The sequence below is a fragment of the Pyrus communis genome, chromosome 3 (assembly GCF_041283825.1).
Source record: "Pyrus communis isolate YQ-2024b chromosome 3, ASM4128382v1, whole genome shotgun sequence".
Taxonomy (NCBI): domain Eukaryota; kingdom Viridiplantae; phylum Streptophyta; class Magnoliopsida; order Rosales; family Rosaceae; genus Pyrus; species Pyrus communis.
This window is the reverse complement of record NC_142567.1, coordinates 29816160-29839286: the sequence shown is the minus strand read 5'-3', so window position 1 is coordinate 29839286 and position 23127 is coordinate 29816160. Positions and strand designations below refer to the sequence as shown.

The window sequence follows — 23127 nt, the reverse complement described above, 5'->3', positions numbered from 1 at the left end:
TGCATTGTGTGTGGTTATATGTAGATGCATTTAGAGCTCATTATCCTGCACCCTGGTGTTAGTGCTCCTGCCCGAGGCTAGGCATAGCCTTCACGTGATCGTTCACCTTCCGCACCATACACTCACCTTGGATCCAAGTTTGGTGCCAGCCTGTTGTACAGACCACATTAGGTGATTCCGACTCATAGGTGATCGCGATTCATCGCACAATCTTCACGTGATCGTAGCACTTGAGTGTACTTATTTACACCCAGCCTATCGTACAAACCACATTAGGTGGTTCCGACTCGTGTACATGAATTGGTTTATGAGCTATGGGTTCAATCGTATAGGTCACGTTAGGTGACTCCGACTGACATATCATTTTATATTGATTCACATCGCCTGGCTTACATATTTCTTATTGAGATACTTGACATGGCATATACTTGGTTTCATTGCTCTTGAGCATGATTTCTATATACGTATGTATTATTATTTTTTGGGAAATTATACGGGTTTTACGGTGAGGGATTATTAATTTTGGAAAGAGAAATGGTTTCAAAAAGCTTTGTTTTTGCCTACTCACGTTTTCTATTTTGCGCCCCTCCAGGTTCTAGTTAAACGTTCGTGTTGGTGGCTTACGAGGACTTATGGCGGTTCTGATAGACTTCAAATAATGTAGGAAATTCTTTCATGTCTTGTATAATTAATATTTAGCTGGCTGGACTGCATCTAGGTCACCTATGCTCTGACTATGTGTATATATACTTAAACACCTTTACTCGCACTTGTGTATGTATCTAGTGTAAATTAGCTAGTTTGGTTTTTATTTACCCACATTTTCATATCACTATCACTTCCGCACTGCGCACATGGTTACGTCATCCTCACGTGACGGCCAGCATGTCTCGATTTAGGTCGAGGTGTGTCAACACATCACAAATTACTTCTCTCACATCTTTTTAATTTTTTTAATATTTTCTACACACCACTAAGACTTGAAGGAAAAATATTAAAAAATCGAAAGGGTGTGGAGGAAGTAATTTAGTGTGTGTGAATATAATCTCCCTTAAAAAAAGGCCAAATTTTTTTTTATTGTCCCTGTGGTGATAGGTTACTTTTGAAATGACCCCCGTGATAAAAAAAATTTATCAATTGTACACCTGAGGTGGAGTCCATTAGCAATCTTAGTCCAAATCAAAACTTTCAAACAAGTTCCCGTAAAAAAAATTGTATGTGCCGATCACATGAAATGAACAAAAGTTCATTTGATATTATTGACCGCCACAATTAATGACAGATCAGCACATGGTCATGAAATTAATGTTTTAAACCCGAAAAAGATAAAAGATAGAAAGAAAAAAACTGAAAAATAAATCTGAAAATGACAGTAGAAAATCCATAGTTAACAAGCTGTACAGACATTTATACCCTTACATGTGAGCAGCACATGTAACTTCTCAACGAAATTTGGATGAAAACTTTGATTTGGACCAAGATTACTAACGGACTTCACCACACACACACACACACACATATATATATATATGTGATTAATAATTTTTTTTATTACGAGGGTTAATTAGAAAATGCCATATTACCACAGGATCCCTAATAAATTTTGGCCTTCAAAAATTATAAACAAAAAAGATTTACAAAATTATTTTTTTCCTTTTTAAAACGAATTTATAATATATTTTTTGGAGAAAACCAATTGGTATTAGGCAGAGATGGGGAAACGGTGCCGCTGTAGGTAAGAATTTTGTGTTAATGCTTATGACTATCATGCCTAACTCTTGCGATTAGGATGTGCATGTGCATGTGCTGATACTCTCATCCTTCCACTTCCCCCGGCCCGAGAGAGAGGAGCAAAATGCAACCCGTTCGATCTTAGAGGAAATCTTTCGTCAAGGACATCGTCCCGACCCTCTCTCTCTACCGCTCTGCTTCCGCCCTTGAAGTTCGTCTCAAAGAGTTTGAGATCTTCACCCTGGATTGCCTCTGAGGTAATTTTCCTATCCACAGACTTTGTAATTTCCGTTTCACAGCTCAATTTTTGTCTCCAAACTTTGGTGGTTATCTTTTAATTTTGATTTTTGTTTTGGTTCCTGATAAAATTCTGAAAAGCGAAACACATTTCTGGAGCTAAGTTAATAGATTACACTAAAAGTCTACACCTTTCACCGTTTATGGCGTGAAATTAAAGACCCAACAAACTTGGTTCTTGTAATTTTCAGATTAGCCTGTAAATTTCTCGTTAAGGTAGAAAATGCTGAAAAAAAAATTGTCATGCTTGAGTGGTGACTGTTTGGGAGCTGAGAAAATAGTAGGATCATGTTGATGTCTAGTGAATCCGGGGTTGAGTGGGTTTGTTTGTTGAAATTTGAATATAAATTGGTTTAATTTGTTGTGTTGAAAGACTGCAGCTACATGGTGTTGGTTCCAGAACGAGAATGTAGTTGCCAATGCAGTAGTACAAGTTGCAAAGGCACAGCATGAACAAACATCGACATGGTGCAACCGCATTACAGTCAAAAGCTAGTACAAATGAAGTTATATTAGGTAGCATATAGGCTCTAATTTGGAGTAATGTGTTGTAAATGTAATCATCAAGCAAAGAATCTAATGATCGAGTTAGCTTAACTGTAATTTAATGAGCAAGTCGTGCTTTCAGCCACTTCCGATAAATGTGCTTTCTCAAGAAAATTGAAGATAATGTTTTTGTAAACATAAGCAAGCAGTACCGAGTAATCAAATTTGAGAATTTCCCCGACAAAACCCACCGACAACACAATTTTTGCCGCATGCATATATAGCTCCCAAGCCTGCATCAGTTCAAACTAATGTTTCAGCTCCACTCACATTCATGGGAAATCGACCACCACCAACTGGCCCGTTTGCGCCTACACTTCCGCAACATGTGTCTAATAATTCTCCTGGGTCACTGCCTGCTGGGAGCTCTACCAGAAGGTCAAGCGGTCCACCAGCTCCACAACCAGGTGTTGCATCCATGCCAGTTGCCACCACCTTCAAATATATCAACGGTGAATATGATATTTTCTCTAAACCATCCTATTGCACCACCAAGTTTTACTTCTATTCCATGGCCTCAAGCGGGACTTCCTTCAACATCTCTATCATCATCTCTGCAAGCAACATTTCTTGAAGTGTTCCAAATTTCGCTCCCCTAAAAATGATGACGGCTCCAAGCCATTGCGATTTCACTTTTCAGCCTCACCGACCACAGAATCCATCCTTCCAAACAGTTCCCCAGACAAGCAGTCATTTCAGCACAATCCTTGTCCCGCCAAAACCTTCCCAATGCAGCAAGAATAAAGATGATTAACAATATAACAATAATAATAATAATAAAAACGTTCCTTGAGAAGATCATACCTGGACATGGAGAATGGGATCGAATCGACTATCAGCTTCAAATCATCTTCCAATATATATCTAAGGGATATGGGATATTTTGTGCCAGTAGCGTCCTTTTCCTGGTAGACATCTCTCTTTATACAGGTGAGCTAGTTAGGATTTTCATAATTTCAATTCGATTCGAAAAAGGTTTATCCGGACTATAACTATTTGGCATCTTCAAGTGTGTTTCTTTCCTGCAACAATTAGAGCTTCTCTGCCACCTTAATGAGGCCCTTATTCTCTGAAATTGGATTTTGTCAATAATTAAAAGGAAAGAACATATATATCAGAATGAAGTTTCGAGAATAGGGAGCTATAAATATCAACCGGGATCCGATTGGCTGCCCTTGATTATTTTACATTGACTGTCCGATTGGTTTAAAACTTTTGATTACTTCTTTCCCTTGTCACTTTAACAGGCTTTCAGTTGTCATTTTGAAAGACCAAGAAGCAGCAGTGAGGGCTTCGATTTTGTTTTGCTTCAATCCAGCTTCCATATTCTATTCATCAATGTAATTTTCCCTCTCCTTTTGTTTCTTTCTAGTTGGTACCTATGATATTGCATCAGGCTGAGGTTTTCATCTGCTTTATACTGCAGATATTCAAAGACATTGTTCGACCTTTTTTCAGTTGGAGGATTGTACCATCTAATATCTGGAAAAGATGTCATGTTCTTTGGTTTGCTCTCTCGGGATTTTCAAGGTCCAATGGAGTGCTTAATGCTGGTTATTTCTGTTTTCAGACTATGCATCAGGCCTATGATTCTGTTTTCTTGAGAAAGCGTCCTTTTGTAGGTTTCAATTTTTTCTTTTACATATGATTTTAAGTTGATACGTATGAAAGATTAAGCTTCAGTATCCTGATTATCAATAATTTATTTTGCCTACTCGGTTCCGCGAAAGTAGACTTTCATTCAGCAAACCATAACACTCCATACCATGTAGACACGGTTAGAATATTCTTGTACAGTATCAAAGGAAAACAGAACATGTCAATCATGTAGCACAAAGTAATTTGCGTTTATACTTATCAAAAAGATGATCGCTTAATAATTTTCATTTCTGTGGCAGTTGGCATTGCAGGCTGTTGTTGGTGGAGCTCCGCGCTGTATATGTATATTTGTTCCTTTTATTGCATTTCAAGCATATGGATACAACAATCTCTGCCTTGGATATCTTCCATCCGATATGAGGCCCTGGTGCAATGCAAGGGTACCTTTGTTGTACAATTATATTCAGAGTCACTATTGGTATGTGATCTTTAACCACCAATGCTTGTTCATCAGACTAATACCTTTTTTTCGGGTTTAGCTAAACATTCACAATCATTACTGTCAATTGTTGTAGAGCAATGTTACAAAAAAAGTGCTTGTTCTGCTGATTATTGGAAAAGCATCACTAAATAGTAATAAAGGATAGTCTATTATGTATAAGATACAAATTAGTATTTGATTTTGCAAGAAATGGTAATTGGACTAGCTCTATATACATCTGTACTGTTTAATCTTGTTATACTTATAGTTATACCTTGCAAATAAAGGATAAATGTAAAAAATTGGAATAAATTAGAGATATATTCATAGTTGATGGTTTACCTTCATGCCAGGGGAGTAGGTTTCTTGAGATACTTCCAAGTTAAACGGTTGCCAAACTTTGTGCTGGCTTCACCAATATTGTCTCTGGCACTTTGCTGAATTGTCCTTATGCGAAGTCAAAGCCTGAAAAGTTCTGCTCTTTGGGTTTTCGTGCTCCTCTGAGGATAAAGATTCTGCTGCTGTGCTCTTTTCTCTAGCAGAATACTCCTCCAGAAGTCAGGGTATTACTTTTAAACAGCCATTGCTTTGTGATTGACATATTATTACTGTCATCGCTTTATAGCTTATTCTGTTGACATATGTGAAGCTAGTAAATCAATCGTTTATCATAAATCAATATGTGCACAACATCCAATTGTTTTATTATGCTTGACCTAATCAGTATTTTTGGAATATTGTTTCTCTTCCATTCATGCTGGCTTTCAACACTGTGTAATCAATCATTTGCAAATGTAACAGAAAATCGCACAAGGAAGCAAGTGAACAAAGATGGTCCTGCCTTACTCCCAGGAGAACATAAGGTAACAGCAAAGCAAGGATACTTGTCTGTTGCTGTGCTTCCATGTATTCTACATTTGGGATTTATGGCAGCCACCGCATTTTTTGTCATGCATGTGCAGGTTTGATTTTATTCCCTCTCAATGTTCTTTATTTTGCCAAAACTATTTAAGCTAGGAGTATTTGAGAAATGTAGAATACTAAATTTCAGCTTCATGAAATTATGGTTTTCAGTAATTCTCTTCGAATTGATCAATATAATTTTGTCAATTTTTTGGTTTTATATTAGGATTCTGATTTTAAAACAACAAAAAAAAAAATCGATCATTACTGGCATCATGATTTATTTTATCTTTAGTGGAAAAAGCAAGCTAGAGGGAATGAATTGCTTGTTTCCCCTTGGAATTGACAAATTGTTTCAGGGACGAAAAGCTTGATAGATGAAGATTAACCAATCATGTAAAGATTAATCATGCTCAAGTTTTACAATTTGAATAGAACTGACTCACAAAAAACTCCGAACTATGCATGTATTTCCAAATTTGTATGCACCAAGACTAAAACTTTTCGCTTAGTTAGATGACGCGTAAAGTTTTCTTCCAAAGATGGTGCAAAGATGCTGCCTTGTGATCAGAATGGCATAATAGATTAGTGATTACCATCTTGGTTTTCAGCTTGTGCTCTTTACTGGTATTATTATGTTATTTTTCTGGCAGGGTTTGTATTTGGAAAATTGATATCATAACTTTGGATGCTTCATGTTTGACAGGTTGCTACTCGTTTCTTATCCTTCAGCCCTCCCCTCTATTGGTTTGCATCGTATATAATGAAATCTCGTGGTACTGGTAAGAGATGGGGATATATAGTTTGGGCATGCTCTGCTGCGTACATTCTTCTAGGCAGTTTGCTCTTTTCGAACTTCTATCCGTTCACTTGATAGTGTACGGCAAGGAGTCTCAGCTGAGAGCTTTTCTATCGAAGAGTTTGTGCATTTCAGAGTCTCAGATTGAATTTGCATACTGAAGGATATTCTTCTATTGTTTGGGAGTCCCACTGCTTAATATCTTTAGTTGCTTGCCTCTGTGTATATGCATCGTGCGACTGTCTGTCCTAAAGAGGCGACAGTTTTGTTCTTTTCCGCATGTTATATATAGTTTTTGCAAAGACCGGTTGGAAATAAGAGTGTACGACGAACCACAAAATGATAATAATATTATTAAACAAGCAAAATTGTCGAAATGGTTATAAAACTTTAGGTGATTACATCGTGACTTATTTGTTATTGTATAGAGTTACAAAGTATCATATAAATATAGAAAATTGACCTAACCTTAATAGGCTAAAAAAGGAAACTCCAATATTAATGAGTTAGGCCCAAAATATTCAACATTAAAATAACAAAAATATTATTTTTACCATTTATTTGTATTCATGCGTTAGCCTAATAAGCAAGGAAATGAAACCCCAGTACTAATGGGTTAGGTCCAAAATAACAAACATTAAATTTAGTTCATTATTTAATAAACTAATAATTAAGAAAAATTAGTTAATTAAATGATGATTGTGGTATACGAGGAGTCTTTCTCCTTCATTTCCTTGGGTTTTGCAAATTTTTCAAATGATGTGGCTGTTCACATCAGATGCCACCTAAGGTGGTATGAAAGTGTGGTACAAAAACATGGTATGAATAACAATATTGTTAAAATAACAAAAATATTATTCTTACCATTTATTTATATTCACATGAGTTGGTAGATTTTATCTGTATTTGAGAGATAGTACACGTGATAGTACAAATAGCTATCTAGATACTAATATTTTCCAACAAGATTCACCCATATCATTTCAATTCCATTGGATTTAGTCCATGCAGTTTACAAACCGTCTTAATTCTAGAACACACATAAATATGAGTAATATTCAAACATTGCAATTCGATTCTTCCTCTCGAATGCTTTTTTCTTTTCTGGAATTATTTTAATTCTTGCTGGATACATCTGATCAGTTATAGTAGAGGTGACAAAAAAGTATTACAAGGCCTGAGGCCGCGTAGATGACAGAGGCAGTACACTTGAACCAGAGGGGAAATGGGATTGTGATGGAAATGAAGAAGGCGATCACCCCAAAGAAGACACCGAAATAATGGAAGAGATGAACTATGATTCGTGGGCATTTGGAGTTCTGAATGAACTTGCTAACCAAGATGCTCGAGAAGGAGATGGTGATTGCGAGACCGAGAAAGCAAAAGGTTAGAGGGAGCTGCTTGGAGTGAAGTTGGATGGGTACGAGAGCCATTCCAATTGCCGTTGACAAGCAATACGCCAGAATAATTGTTGCCCAATCTAAGTTGTGCTTCCTAGGCGGCCGAGAGCTGGCGGCATCTGGTGGCAGCTGGTGGTGGTGGTCGTTCAGCGGGTCAGGGTCATTATCCAACACGCTAGTGAATATCTTGTTGAGTAGTTGCTGCAGAAATGCCTTCATTTTTTTTTGGAAAGAAGAGAGGGGGAGATAGGTTTGTTAATTTCCAAATATCGCACGATATTTATAAGCCCCGTCCGTGTTCAATCCTGATCGTCGATGTACAAATAGATGGATGATGAATGAAAGAGGTGAGACAAAATAGAGAAAAGAAAAGGTTGGTGAAGTCGAAAAATGAGTGTCCTTCCTGGAACATTCGTTGCCTTCCGGCAACTGTACACGTCATTTTCTCCCTCATACAAAGGAACAAGTCATTTTCTCCCCCATACAAAAGAACAAGTCATTTTGTCCCTCATACAAAAGAACAGGTCATTTTCTCCCTCAAGAAGACTTGTGATGATAAAAAATACGAAAAATCCTACACTCGCTGGACAAAGACTTGTGATGATAAAAAATACGAAAAATCCTACACTCGCTGGACAAAGACTTGTGATGATAAAAAATACGAAAAATCTTTAAAAATTTTAATTTTTAATCAAAATGATAAAATAAAGAATAAAATTAATAATATTATAAGTGATTTTTCAAGATAAAAATATTCTTAACGTTAAAAATGAACAATATAAAAAATATTTCATTTGACTTGTGATGATAAAAAACAGGAAAAATTAATGAAAAATCTTTAAAATTTTTAATTTTTAGTCAAAATGATGAAATAGAGAATAAAATGACTAATATTAGAAGTGATTTTTCAAAATAAAAATATTCTTAACGTTAAAAATGAACAATATCTAAAATATTTCATTAAAATTCCCTAAAAACATAAAATGTCATAGTCCATAAAAAAATAGAATGTCAGTCCATAAAATAATAGCAGATGACATTCTATTTTTTTATTGGTAGTCACAAAGACTTGTCGAATCGAATCATTGTTTCCTTTTTCTCAGTCAAGTGTATACAAAATCTTGTCACTGCTATTTTTCAACGGAATCCGACATTCTTTTTTTGTTTTCATCGAACGTGACATGTATAAGATAACGATTTATCCCAATACAAGTATTATTAATGGAGTGCCCAAAGCTATTATCTGCCATTTTTTATTTTATTAGTTATTCTATATTTTTTACATTTTATTCTTTATTTATTAAAAACTTAAATTACAAATTTTAGTTTAAAATAATTTAAAAAACCCACTAACTAATTTTAGTTTTGCCCCTTTCTAATTAAATTGTTAGGGAGGAGCATTTTGTGATATTATGAATATTGGCAAACTATCGTTGGACTATATGAACCAGTTTTTTAGTAAATTAAGGATTAAACATATTAAAATTATGTTGTTGTTAATACTTCAATATGTCAGCTAAAGCCTAAAGCTATAAAGTAAAATACGACACATGCAAATAGAACAATTAAAAAAGAGAAATTATATTCACATATCTCAAATTATTTCTCCTATATCCTTTTAATTTTTTAATATTTTCTACACACCACTAAGACTTGAAGGAAAAATATTAAAAAATTAAAAGGGCATGGAAGAAGTAATTTGGGATGTGAATATAATCTTCCTTAAAAAAAAAGGCCAAATTTTTTTCATTGTCCTTATGGTGATAGGTTATTTTCGAAATGATCCCCGTGATCAAAAAACTTATCAAGCGTACATCTGAGGTGGAGTCCATTAGCATTCTTAGTCCGAATCAAAACTTTCAAACAAGTTACCGTAAAAAAATTGTATGTGCTGCTCACATGAAATGAACAAAAGTTCATTTTATATTATTGACCGCTATAGCCAATCACATATTGGCACATGATCATGAAATTAATGTTTTAAAATCGAAAAAGATAAAAGATAGAAAAAAAAAAGAAAAAACTGGAAAAAAAAAATCTGAAAATGACAATAGAAAACCCATAGTTAATAAGCTGTACAGACATTTATACCCTTACATGTAACTTCTCAACGGAATTTGAATGAAAACCTTGATTTGGACCGAGATTACTAACGGGCTTCACCACATATAAATATGATTAATAACTTTTTTATTACAAGGGTCAATTTGAAAATACAATATTACCACGGGATCCCTAATAAATTTTGGCCTTAAAAAATTATAAACAAAAAAGATTTACAAAAGTATTTTTCTCCTTTCTAAAACCAATTTATAATATATTTTACGGAGAAAACCAATTGCTTTTAGGCAGAGTTGGGGAAACGGTGCCGCTGTAGGTAAGAATTTTGTGGTAATTCTTATGACTATCATGCCAAACCCTTGTGATTAGCATGTGCATGTGCTGATGATCTCTGTGTCGTGTGTGTTTTGTCAATATTTCGATCGGTCAATGCAAATAAGGAAACCAGAGCCAAGATTAAAGTCTACGGTACCAACTACCAATGCGGTGTCAGGACAGAAGGTACTTGTTCATAGGGCTGCTCTCCTAAGTTTCTCAAAGAGTTTGAGATCTTCGCCCTGGATTGCCTCCAAGGTAATTTTCCTATACATAAACTTTGTAATTTCCGTTTCACAGCTCAATTTTTGTCTCCAAACTTTGGTGATTATCTTTTAATTTTGATTTTTGTTTGGTTCCTGAGAAATTTTTGAAAAGCGAAACGCATTTCTTGAGCTAAGTTAATAGATTATACTAAAAGTCTACACCTTTCACCGTTTATGGCGTGAAATTAAAGACCCAACAAACTTGGTTCTTGTACCTTTCAGATTAGCCTGTAAATTTCTTGTTAAGGTAGAAAATGCTGAAAAAAATTGATCATTGTCATGCTTGAGTGGTGACTGTTTGGGAGCTGGGAAAATAGTAGGATCATGTTGATGTCTAGTGAATCCGGGGTTGAGTGGGTTTGTTTGTTGAAATTTGATTATAAATTGGTTTAATTTGTTGTGTTGAAAGACTGAAGCTAAATGGTGTTGGTTCCAGAAAGAGAGAATGTAGTTGCAAATGCAGTAGTACAAGCTGCAAAGGCACAGCATGAACAAACATCGACATGGTGCAACTGTTAAAAGCTAGTACAAATGAAGTTACATTAGGTAGCATATAGGCTCTACTTTGGAGTAGTGTGTTGTGAATGTAATCATCAAGCAAAGAATCTAATGAGCGAGTTAGCTTAACTGTAATTTAATGAGCATATCGTGCCTTCAGCAACTTCCGATAAATGGTGCTATCGTTGGTCTTATGCTTTCTCAAGAAAATTGAAGATAATTTTTCTGTAAACATAAGTAGGCAGTACCGAGTAATCAAATTTGAGAATTTACCAAGACAAAACCCACCAACAACACAATTTTTGCCGCATACATGTATGGCTTCCCAGCCTAAATCAGTTCAAACTGTTGTTTCAGCTCCACTCACATTCATGGGAATTCGACCACCACCAACTGGCCTGTTTGCACCTACATTTCCTTAACATATGTCTAATAATTCTCCTGGATCACTGCCTGCTGGGAGCTCTACTAGATGGTCAAGCGGTCCACCAGCTCCACAACCAGGTGTTGCATCCATGCCAGTTGCCACCACCTTCAAATTTATCAACGGTGGATATGGTATTTTCTGTAAACCATCCTATTGCACCACCAAGTTTTACTTCTATTCCACGGCCTCAAGCGGGACTTCCTTCAACATCTCTATGATCATCTCTGCAAGCAACATTTCTGGAAGTGTTCCAAATTTCGCCCCCCTAAAACCACCAATGATGACGGCTCCAAGCCATTGCGATTTCACTTTTCAGCCTCACCGACCACAGAATCCATCCTTCCAAACAGTTCCCCAGACGAGCAGTCATTTCAGCGCAATCCTTCTTCCGCCAAAACCTGCCCAATGCAGCAAGAATAAAGATGACTAACAATATAACAATAATAATAATAATAATAAAACGTTCCTTGAGAAGATCATACCTGGACATGGAGAATGGGATCGAATCGACCATCAGCTTCAAATCATCTTCCAATCTATATCTATGTAAGGGATGTGAGATATTTTGTGCCAGTAGCGTCCTTTTCCTGGTTGACTTCTCTCTTTTAGCACAGGACACTCATAGACGCAAAGTTCCGTAAGTGAAAGAGGCAGTCCCTCCTCTGGAATGGATGCTAGCTTTGGACAATCCCAGAGTTCCAGAGATTCAAGGGAGGTTAGGAATTGAAAACCCTTGCTGCTCAGTTTCTACAGATTCGGGAAGCCACCAATTGAGAGTTCAGTGAGAGATTTGGGGAGCAGCGTTTCCATCCAAACCATGTCCGGTGGAAACGATACTGTATTCGGGTCTTCACCACCAATCCACAAGTATCTAAGAGAGGTGAGTCTGCGTAACCCCCACTCCAACTCCCACAATGACTTACAGCTCTTGACCTTCCAAATCATAAGTAATGTTAGGTTGGCGGGAAAGTAGCAAGTCCAACCTTCACGGTAGTCGATAATCAATTTCTCAAGAGAGTTGAAATTGAGCATGTCTTCGGGCAACGCCTTCAATTTGGAATATTGTTTCTCTTCCATTCATGCTGGCTTTCAACACCGTGTAATCAATCGTTTACAAATGCAACAGAAAATTAATATTTTAAAAGGCTCGCCTCAGGGGTTTTTTTTTTTTTTTTTTTTTTTTATACTCCTAAACTCAAATTTTGGGTAGGGTTTTGACTGCCTCATACCTCTTCCTTGCACTATCATCTCTCAGCCTTTTTTTTTCTGATTTTTATTTTTTTTATATAATGAATGTGTGTGTTGTCTGTCTGCGTGCATTGTTATATTGTGCTCATTGTGCTTTTCATCCTCTATTATATATATATATATATATAATATTATATATGTATCTATATATGTGTGTGTGTATGTATTTATAATATATGTGTGTGCTCAAGGTGATTATTGATTAATAATCTTCTTTTTTTTAATGTAATATATGTGTACGCTCAGTGTATATATTAAAAAATTTAGGTCCCGTATATATGTGTGTGTGTATGTATTTATAATATATGTGTGTGCTCAGGGTGATTATTGATTAATAATCCTTTTTTTTAACGTAATATATGTGTACGCTCAGTGTATATATTAAAAAATTTAGGTTCTGTGAGGTTTCGCCTCACGCCTAGGCGAAGCTATCCCTCAGACGCCTTGGCCACGCCTCACACTTTTAATACATTGCAGAAAATCGCACTAGGAAGCAAGTGAACAAAGGTGGTCCTGCTTTACTCTCGGAAGAACATAAATTATTAGCAAAGCAAGGATACTTGTCTATTGCTGTGCTTCGATGTATTCTACATTTGGGATTTATGGCAGCCACCGCATTTTTTGTGATGCATGTGCAGGTTTGATTTTATTCCCTCTCAAAGTTCTTTATTTTGCCAAAAGAATTTAGGCTAGGAGTATTTGAGAAATATAGAATACTATATTTCAGCTTCATGAAATTATGGTTGTCAGTAATTCTTTTCGACTTGATCAATATAATTTTGTCAAATTTTTGGGTTTATATTTGGATTCTGATATTAAAACAAAAGAAATTTGATCATCATTGGCATCATGATTTATTTTATCCTTGAATGGAAAAAGCAAGCTAGAGGGAATCAGTTGCTTGTTTCCCCTTGTAATAGACAAATTGTTTCAGGGACAAAAAGCTTGATGGATGAAGATTAACCAATCAAGTAAAGATTAATCATGCTGAAGTTTTACATTTTGAATAGAACTGACTCACCAAAAACTCCGAACTATGCATGTATTTCCAAAATTGTATGCACCAAGACTAAAACTTTTCACTTAGTTAGATGACGCGTGAAGTTTTCTTCCAAAGATGGTGCGAAGATGCTGCCTTGTGATCAGAATGACATAATAGATTAGTGATTACCATTGGTTTTTAGCTTGTGCTCCAGGGCTTTACTGTCGTTTTCTTTATTATTTGGTGTTATTATACGCAATAGGGCTTTACTGTCATTTTCTTTATTATTGATAGGAATTGGTATAGACCCTATGAATTAAAACGTCAGACCCCCTGAAACTTATTTGGTGTTATTATGCGCAATAGGGCTTTACTTTATTTGGTGAAACTTTCTTGAATCTTCCATTTACCTACTTTATTTGATGTTATTATGCGCAATAGGGGCTTTACTGTCGTTTTATTTTTTTATTGATAAGAATTGGTAAAGACCTTTGGGGTGGGCACGGTTTGGTTTGGTACGGTTTTGAGTGAAACTGAAACTGAAATTAAATTTTTTTGAGGTTTGGTTCCGTACGGTTTTGAAGTTAAAACCGAAATGAAACCAAACCGTTTGGTTCGGTTCGATGTGATTTCAAACAGTTTCAGTTTGGTTTTTAAGAAAAAATGTACAATTTGCAATTTAACATATTAATAAGCATTTCCCAATAGCAATAGGAAAAAGACATTTGTTATCTAAACAATTAGCATGTTGCATGCATTTGTGATGTTAAAACATGTTTGTGCAACAAAAGGGTGTCCCTTACAATGTTTATCATAAAACAAGTTGAATAAATTTGAATTCATTAAATGTGAATGAAACTTTCATATTATAATATGTGATATCATGCTTCAAATGAGTGGACTTCATTAGATCATTGTTCAACTCTTGATAACAAGATTAGTCCACCCTTGCACATATATGTGTGTGTGATGGTATAAAATAACAAAGATCCTTCAAGTTAATGAACGAAAGAAAGTGATGAATGATGATATTCTAGTGTGGTTGAGTCCATATTAAGTGTATAGATTCTAACAAACAACCAATTAGAACATGAAATCTAATATGAAGATTTAATTAAATATTTATTAATATTTGTGGTGCAGTTTGGTTTCGGTGTGGTTTTTCAAAAGCCAAAACCAAAACCAAACTGTTTTCTATGTTGCGATTCGGTTTCAAAACCGAAACAGTTTCAAAACCGCAAAACCAAACCATTCGGTGCGGTTCAATTTGGTTAGTGTTCCGACAAAATGCCCTATGAATTAAAACCTCAGACCCCCTGAAACTTAGAAAGTGTGGATGTGGCCTTTCGACAAAATGCCTGACACAGATGGATACAACAAGCTGTTTTTTACTAGTAAAAAATGGATGAGGATCCTCCTCATATCCTCTTTGTAAGGATCTTAAAAATCTTCAAATCCTAACTGTTTATCGTACATTGTAAAGTTAATTTTTATTAAATACTATTTATATTTAATTTTAAATAAAATTTTTATAAAGATTTTTAGTTGCACAACATACGAAAAATGATTTTTGGATATAAAATGCCTCATCGTCTCCAGGTCCAACTGAAACAAACTCTCACACTCCCGACTCCGTCTCATCTCTCGCACTCTCTCTCTCTCCCCTCTTTCTCTATCTAGATATGCGCACATATATATAATAGTGCTTCCTCATATTCTATAAAAAGGGATAGGGATCCAAAGCCCCGTTCACTACACGAGGTGTGAAGAAGTTGCTTCACTAAAAAACCCTTCTCCCCCTCTCTTCTTTCCAGAAAAAAATGAAGGCATTTCTGCAGCAACTACTCAACAAGATATTCCGTAGCGTGTTGGATAATGACCCTGACCCATCCAACTTAGATTGGGCAACAATTATTCTGGCGTATTGCTTGTCAACGGCAATTGGAATGGCTCTCGTACCCATCCAAACTGCACTCCAAGCAGCTCCCTCTATCCTTTTGCTTTCTTTGTCTCGCAATCACACTCTCCTTCTCGAGCATCTCGGTTAGCAAGTTCATTCAGAACTCCAAATGCCCACGATTCATAGTGCATCTCTTCCATTATTTCGGTGTCTTCTTTGGGGTGATCGCCTTCTTCATTTCCATCACAATCCCATTTCCCCTCTGGTTCAAGTGTACTGCATCTGTCATCCATGCGGCTTCAGGCCTTGTAATACTATTTTGTCACCACCACTATAACTGATCAGATGTATCCAGCAGGAATAATGTTATGAACCCAATTTGTAATTTAGGTTTATGGTTTAATTAACAGTTAAGTTAGTTGTAATTGAGGGTTTTGAATATTACTCATATGTATGTGTGTTCTAGAATTAAAACAGTTCGTAAACTGCATGGACTAAATCCGATGAAATTGAAATGATGTGGGTGAACCTTGTTGGAAATTATTAGTATCTAGATTTATTTTAAGAGTAACTATTTGTACCATCACATGTATTAGAGTTCGTCAACTCATTCGAATTCAAATAAATTATAAGAATACCGTTTTTGTTATTTTAATGTTTGGTATTTTGGGCCTAACCCATTAGTACAAGGATTTCATTTCCTTGCTTATTAGGCCAACATATATAAATACAAATAAATGGTAAGAATAACATTTTTGTTATCTTAATGTTGGGTATTTTGGGCCTAACTCATTAATATTAAGGTTTCCTTTTTTTGCCTATTAGGATTATATCAGTTTTCTATATTTATATGGTACTTTGTAACTATGTAGAATAACAAGTTAATCACGATGTTGCATTTTGAAGTTTTATAGCCATTTCAACAATTTTGTTTGTTTAATAATATTCTTATCATTTATAAAAACTATATATGTCATGCGGAAAAGAACAAAACTGTCGCCTAATCACCATGACATGTGGTCAATGCATGAACCACTTTCAGTGACAATTTTACAACCTAATCACCACAAGGAAAGATCTACATAAATTCTATCTCTGAATCATCAGTGATCATATCGGAAGCATTTGAAACATTATGAAATTAAGCGTAGATAGAGATAAGACTGCTTTTTTTCCTTATAGCACGCAGTAGCAAAATTACCTTTGAAGACAAAGCAAAAATGTGAAATTGGCTAGAAAATATGAATCTTCCATTCATGTCAACATTACCTTGTTTAATAAAAGTGAATTTTGAAAGTAACCTCCTTTTTTTATGCTTTTATCGTTATACTTTAACATGGATTAGGCAAGTTGAAGTTTTCACTCCTAGTCATGTTTATATTGTTTAAGATAAACAAATTTTAGTTTCTTCTAAGATCCGACCAAGTCCTGTAAGGTTCTTTTTATGGTTACCGTTGTTTGGCATCCTTCCCTTTGTTCTTTCAAAGTGAATATGGATGCCCGCTAAAGGTAAACTAGGTAAACTGGGTCTCGCGACATGTAGTGGGGTTTTCTGAGATCCCCGGTTATTTTTTTGGTGGTTTAAGCCTAGAATTTGTGATAAATTTTCCATGCAGAGTTTCATATTGTCATCCTTACTATGGAGTTGACTCACGGGATTGATAAAATTTATAACTTGAAAGTGACTCTTCAGGGTAAAATCTTGCTTTGCTTTTGGCTTCTTTTTATTTTTTCCTGTATTTTCTTTTCATTGCCTTATAAGGTATAAACTTTATGTCCCCTTGATCAGGAAAATAAATAAAATATATACTCTTGCGTACAGTAACACTATACAATTAGCAACGAAAAGGAAAATATTCGAGAGATAACATTTTTGTACTTTGTTAATGTATAATGTGATGTGAAAAATGAAGTGTACATCTCATGATAATAAAAGAAAAAAAATTAGTGAGCATGAGTTCGGAAATTCAGAATTTTCAACATATTTAAAAGTTGGATTGGACTGAGGCCCGGACCATGTCGAGCCCACCCAAATAACCCGACGGGCCCTCGTCTTGATTCACTCTCGTGTTGGTCAAGAGTATAACTGTAAACTGTAAAAACTCCATGGAAGAGTTTCTGCGCGCTTTTCATTCCTCCCGAGACTTTACACTTATCAAAAGAGCATAGCAATTGGGTTGCGACTTGCGAGTCTACACTCCCAAAACGCAGCGTTCCGGTCATCTCTCTCCTTAACACTCACACTGGTATTCTCTCTCTCTCTCTCTCTCTCTCTCTCTCTCTCTCTCTCTCTGTATTTCCTATAGTTTTAGGCAGGTAGGTTGTATTTTCCGAGAAAATTTTGTCTGGCTGCTGAGAAACCTGAGGAAAATAATAGAAAAGAAGAGAAATTGGAATTGGTGGGGTTTATTAAATAGTCAGTTTTGTGTTTTTAATTTCTTTAGAGTTCAACGAGTTCTTTGAATTAAGGTTAGCAATTTGCAGTTCCATTGAAATCAAAGGCTTTGGGAAATTAAACCCTAATTGAAATTGTATCTTGTCTACCTAATTTCGTGGTTGTCTTGTCTGTTTAGTGAAATACTGAAATTTATAAGTGTTTGGTCAGTTGAAGTGAAAATCTTCAGATTAAAAGTTATCAGCTTTGGTTGGGTCTCTTACGTTTTCTGGGCATTTATGTGCGCATTGAATTCGAGAACAGGATGACTGCAAAGGTTGGCGCTGCATCCGCAGTCGAACCTCGCATTCCTGAGATGTCTGGTACAACGATGACACCTGCATCATCAGCTGGTACACAAAAGGTCTCCATGTTTGCTGCCAAGGCTGGATTTGTTATACCAAAAAACAAGCTGTCGGGTTCACTTGTGCCTGTCTTTCGCGGAAGTAAAAACCTAGGAGCCGGTGATGCAGTTAGTGGAGAAAGTAAGAAACAGATTCAGAGGAAAACTAAATGGGGCCCTGATCTCACCCAGGATGCTTCTGTCAAAAAAGGAAGAGCTTTAGCTTATCAGGTATTGTTTGGATTGTTTGCAAGTCCTTTTCTGGTCATCTTTCGTTTGATACTATGTTATTTGGTAGTTCTAAGATCAAAATTTGTTCTTGGTTTATGCATCTTTTTCCCACTTTACATGTTTTTATGTTTGCGCAATGTCAAACCTCACTAATTGCGTGTTCCCATCCCCATATAGTTAAAATTTGAAATTTATGGTTTGGAGGCATTGGTCGCCCCACTTGGGGGAGGAATAAATATTTCCAGCTAGTGGAAGTTCATTGTTTCCCTTTTACATTGGGTATTAAAATGCTGGTTGTGTCTTCTGTGTGAATGGTTCACATGGAAACCTCCCATTCCAGGTGCCACTAAGTGATATTACTGCCTGTTTGGTGGTACAAATTTTGAGCAGACTCGGGTGGATCAAATTACACAACAGCTGAACTCTGGAATGTTAGAGGATGAGAATGATGAGGACTTACTATCAGCACCTCAAGATCCGCACCACAAATCCTCTAAGCATCAAATTGACACAAACGTAAAATTCCATTTCATGTTCTTTTATTTTATTTTTTTTCATTTATTCTCGATTACTTTCGTTTCTATGTTGAATGATGTTTCTATTCTTAAGCACTGATAATAATATTCGTCAATGTAGGACGTCAACCAGTTGGAACTTGAAAAGCGGGAAGCCATAGGTGCGTTTGACAGCTTTCTTAGATTATACCTTCCTGTATGTTATATTATAGATTGCATGGTTATTGTTTTCTTGATGATATTCAGGTGAGATATTAAAGTTAAATCCAAGCTACAAGACCCCACCTGAGTATAAACCTTTGTTGAAAGAGGCTACAGTCCCTATTCCTGTAAGTTTATCTTCTCGTCCTGCAATCCTCTGGAACACTTTTCTAATTAACTGTTTTTTAAGATGTGTCCAAACGACTGAGATAATATAAGTTATTTTATCATGGCGTGAAAATGTTTTGTCAAACTTAGTTGTATTGATTTAAAATAAAACTTACCCAAGAAGAACATGTATGTGGAATTTCAACCTAGACTCATAGGTGGCAGTCTTATCGTACACTTCTACAATGATAAGTATGGACCTGAAATCTGAACAGGTTGGCCGTAATTTGGGGTTGAGGGGTGGTGAAGAATGGGCCATAGAGTACTACATGTATTTGAAATAGCTGGTTAAAGCTTTGCAAATTATGGGTACAATCTGTATTAATCTGGTCGAATAGTTTAGATTTACTTGTTTAAGCATTTTTAGGACTGCGTTTTTAGGTTGGTTGTTTGTGATACTGGTGTTGGTTTGAATCCTGATAATATTGAACATAAGTTCACATAAATAAGAATTATCTGGTTGTTTAAGAACTTTCACCAAGTGACTAGGTTGTAGAGAGCTCATGTTCCAAAAGCAGTCCATCTAGAAAGACGGCTATTGTTGCCCATATTTTACCTCCCTGAACTCGCATTGCGGGAATCCACATGCATTGAACTGCCTTTTTAGGACTTCTAGTATGAGTTGACATGTCATTATTTCACACAGAGATGAACGGACTGCGGATACAATTAATTTATTACTAAGTATAGAATGCAATGGGTTGCTATGTTTGTTTACCATTACTTTTATAAGGTTTCCTGGCCAGGGGTGGAGGGTCGGACCTAAAGACGGGAGCATATATTATCCAATTTCATGGTTTGCTGAGTCGGCCAGTATTTGAATTCTGATGCTTAGATGTTTTTAAATGCTTTTCAGGTGAAAGAATATCCTAAATACAATTTTGTTGGCCTAATATATGGTCCTGGAAGTGATAACCAGAAACAATTAGAAAAGGTAAGAGTTTTGTGTGTGCTTATGACGATTATGCCAAACACTTGTGATTACCAAGTGCATGTTCTGATGATCTTCGCGTCGTGTGTGTTTTCTCTATATTTTTTAATCGGTCAATGCAAATAAGGAAACCGGAGCCAAGATTCAAGTCTATGGTACCAAAGCAGGGACAGGACAGAAGGTAATATTTCAGTAAATAATATAGAACAGTAAGGAATCAATATCAAGATAAATTTGAGAGTCCTGACTCCTCATCATCAATTTTACTGATTTTCATCTTTTCTTAACATATTATATTATGCTTAAAAAAAATAAAAAATAAAAAAATCTATTGTGGAATGGTTGCTTCGAGATGTGCATAATGCTCATGTAGTATTGACCTTCCCCTCTTTTATTCTTTAACTTATTTGCAGGCTGAAATAAAACCATCTGATGGGAGTGAAATCCATGGTGAATATGAAAACTTATATGTTCATATATCAGCTGACACATTTGAGAAAGTAGATGCAGCGGTTGCTGTAATTGAACTCTTAGTCACCTCTGTATCAGTGAGTTTCTTTTTTATTTTTAAACAGAACGCCTTACATCCAACAGTTTCTTAAAATTTCTCTTTCTTGCTATTTATTATGATTTCTACAGTTGTTTTCTTAGCATTGTTCTTTTAATTACTTCCATATAGGGAAATCTGGCAGCGGTTAGCAGTACAGGTGCTTCAGTTTCTGCTGATAATGCTCATGTTCCTAGTCAAGTCCAGGACACTACAACCTCTAATATGGTTCCGACTACTGTGGTAAATCAGGGAATGGTACAACCACTGCCAGGACTTGCACAAACTCCACTGGATGGGCAGTTTCAGTACCCTGGTCCATTTTTCCCAAGGGGCCCATCTTCTGCTCCCATGAATATGCCTGGCTTCACTCCACCGAATTCTTCGAGACCAGTTCTCAATAATCCTTCCCATCTTTCAACTTCACCTTTCAACCCTGCATACCTGCCTTCATCATTGGGTCTTCCGCCATCTCTTGTTTCCCCTAGACAAAATCCACCAACAACACATTTTTTGCCGCATGCATATATGGCTCCCCAGCCTGCATCAGTTCAAACTAATGTTTCAGCTCCACTCACATTCATAGGAAACCGACCACTGCCTGCTGGGAGCTCTACTGGATGGTCAAGCAGTCCACCAGCTCCACAACCAGGTGTTGCGTCCATGCCACCACCTTCAAATATATCAATGGCGAATATGGTGTCTTCTCTAAACCATCCTATTGCAGCACCAAGTTTTATTTCTATTCCACGGCCTCAAGCAGGACTTCCTTCTACATCTCTGCAAGCAAGAGTTCCAAGTTCTGTTTCTGGAAGTGTTCCAAATTTCGCTCCCCTAAAACCACCAATGATGACGGCTCAAAGCCCTGGCGATTTCACTTTTCAGCCTCATCGACCACAGAATCCATCCTTCCAAACAGTTCCCCAGCCAAGCAGTCACTTTTCAGCATACAACGCTTCTCTTGCCAGACCAATGTTGCCATCTCCAGCACCTCAAGCACCGTCTTTCCAGTTTCCTCAGCCAGGCAGTCAGGTGTTATCGAGACCACAACTCGGTGACCACATGGGTCAGCATCCATCAGCTCATATTTCTGCTGCTCCCTATGCCAGAAATTCAACTGCCATCTCAGTTCCTCCCAGACTCGCAACATTTCTAGAATCCAGTACCGTTCTACCTCGGACGCCACACCCACCAATGAGACCGAGTAACTTCAATCCACCCCACCAGATGCCCAATTTGCCAGGTCCTCTGCCTCCAAGGCCAGGAAATTATATTCAAATTCAGCAAAACTATCCTGCTCACGCAACTCGACCTGAGATCCCACGTGCTCCAAATCAACAGTTCAGCAGCAACCTTGCATTTACCTCTGGCAAGTCGGCGTCTGGTCCTGGAGGAGGGCAACAACTGTATGATCCATTCTCACCCACTTCTGCGAATCAACAGCAGGGAGGTAATCCAGGAAAGATGTGAAAGCAAGGGATTGATCTACCACTAACGCGGTTTGATTGCCTTGGTTGGAGTTACAATTTCGGATTTAGTGAAACAGCTGACAAAACAAGAATTTGGAGTTCTTGTAGTCTTTAGTTTTATTTCGTCGTGCGAGGGGGCGACATGCGTATGATCGTTTATTTAGTTATATTCATGCTGCGTTATCTTCTTGTTGCGAGGGTGGGGCCCCTCTGAAATATTCCGTGATTCATCTTTGTCATTAGCGAAGGGTTGATCTCAAAGCCACAAAAGTTACGAAGCATATCTAACCCTACCACCGAAGTGGGACCCATGGTTCATATTAACATGTTGCTGTTGTCTGATTTCTGACGGGACAAAACTTCTTCATGGAAACACATTTCGTTACCTTTTTATCAATCGATTTGTTTCCCTTTCGTTAAAAGAGTACGAAAGAGTACCACATTTTTATTACAAATCAGTTAAAAAGGACCAAGCGAACCGAACGCTCCGGCGAGCTAATTCACTGGTCTACAGCTGCTAATAACGCGGGAGCAGAAAAACAAAATAACAAAAACAAACAATTAATATTTATTAATATTAGGGTGAAACCCTTTCCAAAAAGTAAAATACCGGCCAAAACTAAAAGCAAGGCAAGAATATTGTTATTTGTATAAAACTCACGCGCTTGCTAAGACATTATCTAATACGGTTTGACTCGGTCATTATACGTGGAAAACAATTACATATTGAAAAATATGTTAGCAAATGTTGCTCGTTCCTGACATAAAGGAGTGTGCATGTAGTCTTATGCAGATATGTAGCTAGTAGATTACAACTATGTTTCCCCAATCGAAC

At 36.6% G+C, this 23127-nt stretch overlaps 1 protein-coding gene and 2 pseudogenes across 4 annotated transcripts; 2 read left to right on the top strand and 1 right to left on the bottom strand.

Moving 5' to 3' along the window:
- The first annotated feature begins 2848 nt into the window (after positions 1–2848).
- LOC137715553 (uncharacterized) lies at positions 2849–6740 on the top strand (annotated as a pseudogene). Its single transcript, XR_015960405.1, has 8 exons — positions 2849–2998; positions 3470–3504; positions 3822–3914; positions 4001–4192; positions 4473–4651; positions 5008–5217; positions 5456–5616; positions 6264–6740. The product of XR_015960405.1 is annotated as an uncharacterized LOC137715553 (transcript).
- A 4711-nt stretch (positions 6741–11451) lies between these two features.
- Positions 11452–12400, bottom strand: LOC148698309 (putative disease resistance protein At3g14460; annotated as a pseudogene). The gene is made up of 2 exons (XR_015960404.1): positions 11806–12400; positions 11452–11721 (listed from the first exon to the last, which is right to left on the bottom strand). The product of XR_015960404.1 is annotated as a putative disease resistance protein At3g14460 (transcript).
- A 5069-nt stretch (positions 12401–17469) lies between these two features.
- On the top strand, positions 17470–22714 carry LOC137715440 (uncharacterized). 2 transcript variants are annotated; one of them, XM_068454774.2, is made up of 9 exons: positions 17470–17699; positions 18152–18461; positions 18852–18977; positions 19098–19137; positions 19223–19305; positions 20202–20279; positions 20404–20457; positions 20690–20824; positions 20956–22714. In XM_068454774.2, the coding sequence occupies exons 2-9, from the start codon at positions 18153–18155 to the stop codon at positions 22291–22293; spliced, it is 2163 nt and encodes a 720-aa protein (XP_068310875.2). In that variant the 5' UTR covers positions 17470–17699; position 18152; the 3' UTR covers positions 22294–22714. The 2 variants fall into 2 exon arrangements, with proteins under 2 accessions (XP_068310875.2, XP_068310876.2); XM_068454775.2 differs by having other exon boundaries at positions 17560–17699; positions 18802–18977.
- The last annotated feature ends 413 nt before the right edge of the window (positions 22715–23127 follow it).

What these genes read in the sequence shown, in the direction of transcription:
- LOC137715440 (XM_068454774.2), top strand. Translation starts at nt 18,153, where the DNA reads ATGACTGCAAAGGTTGGCGCTGCATCCGCAGTCGAACCTCGCATTCCT. An exon ending in GAAGAGCTTTAGCTTATCAG is followed by an intron (nt 18,462 to 18,851) that starts GTATTGTTTGGA and finishes AATTTTGAGCAG; the next exon opens with ACTCGGGTGGATCAAATTAC. An exon ending in AGGCTACAGTCCCTATTCCT is followed by an intron (nt 19,306 to 20,201) that starts GTAAGTTTATCT and finishes AATGCTTTTCAG; the next exon opens with GTGAAAGAATATCCTAAATA.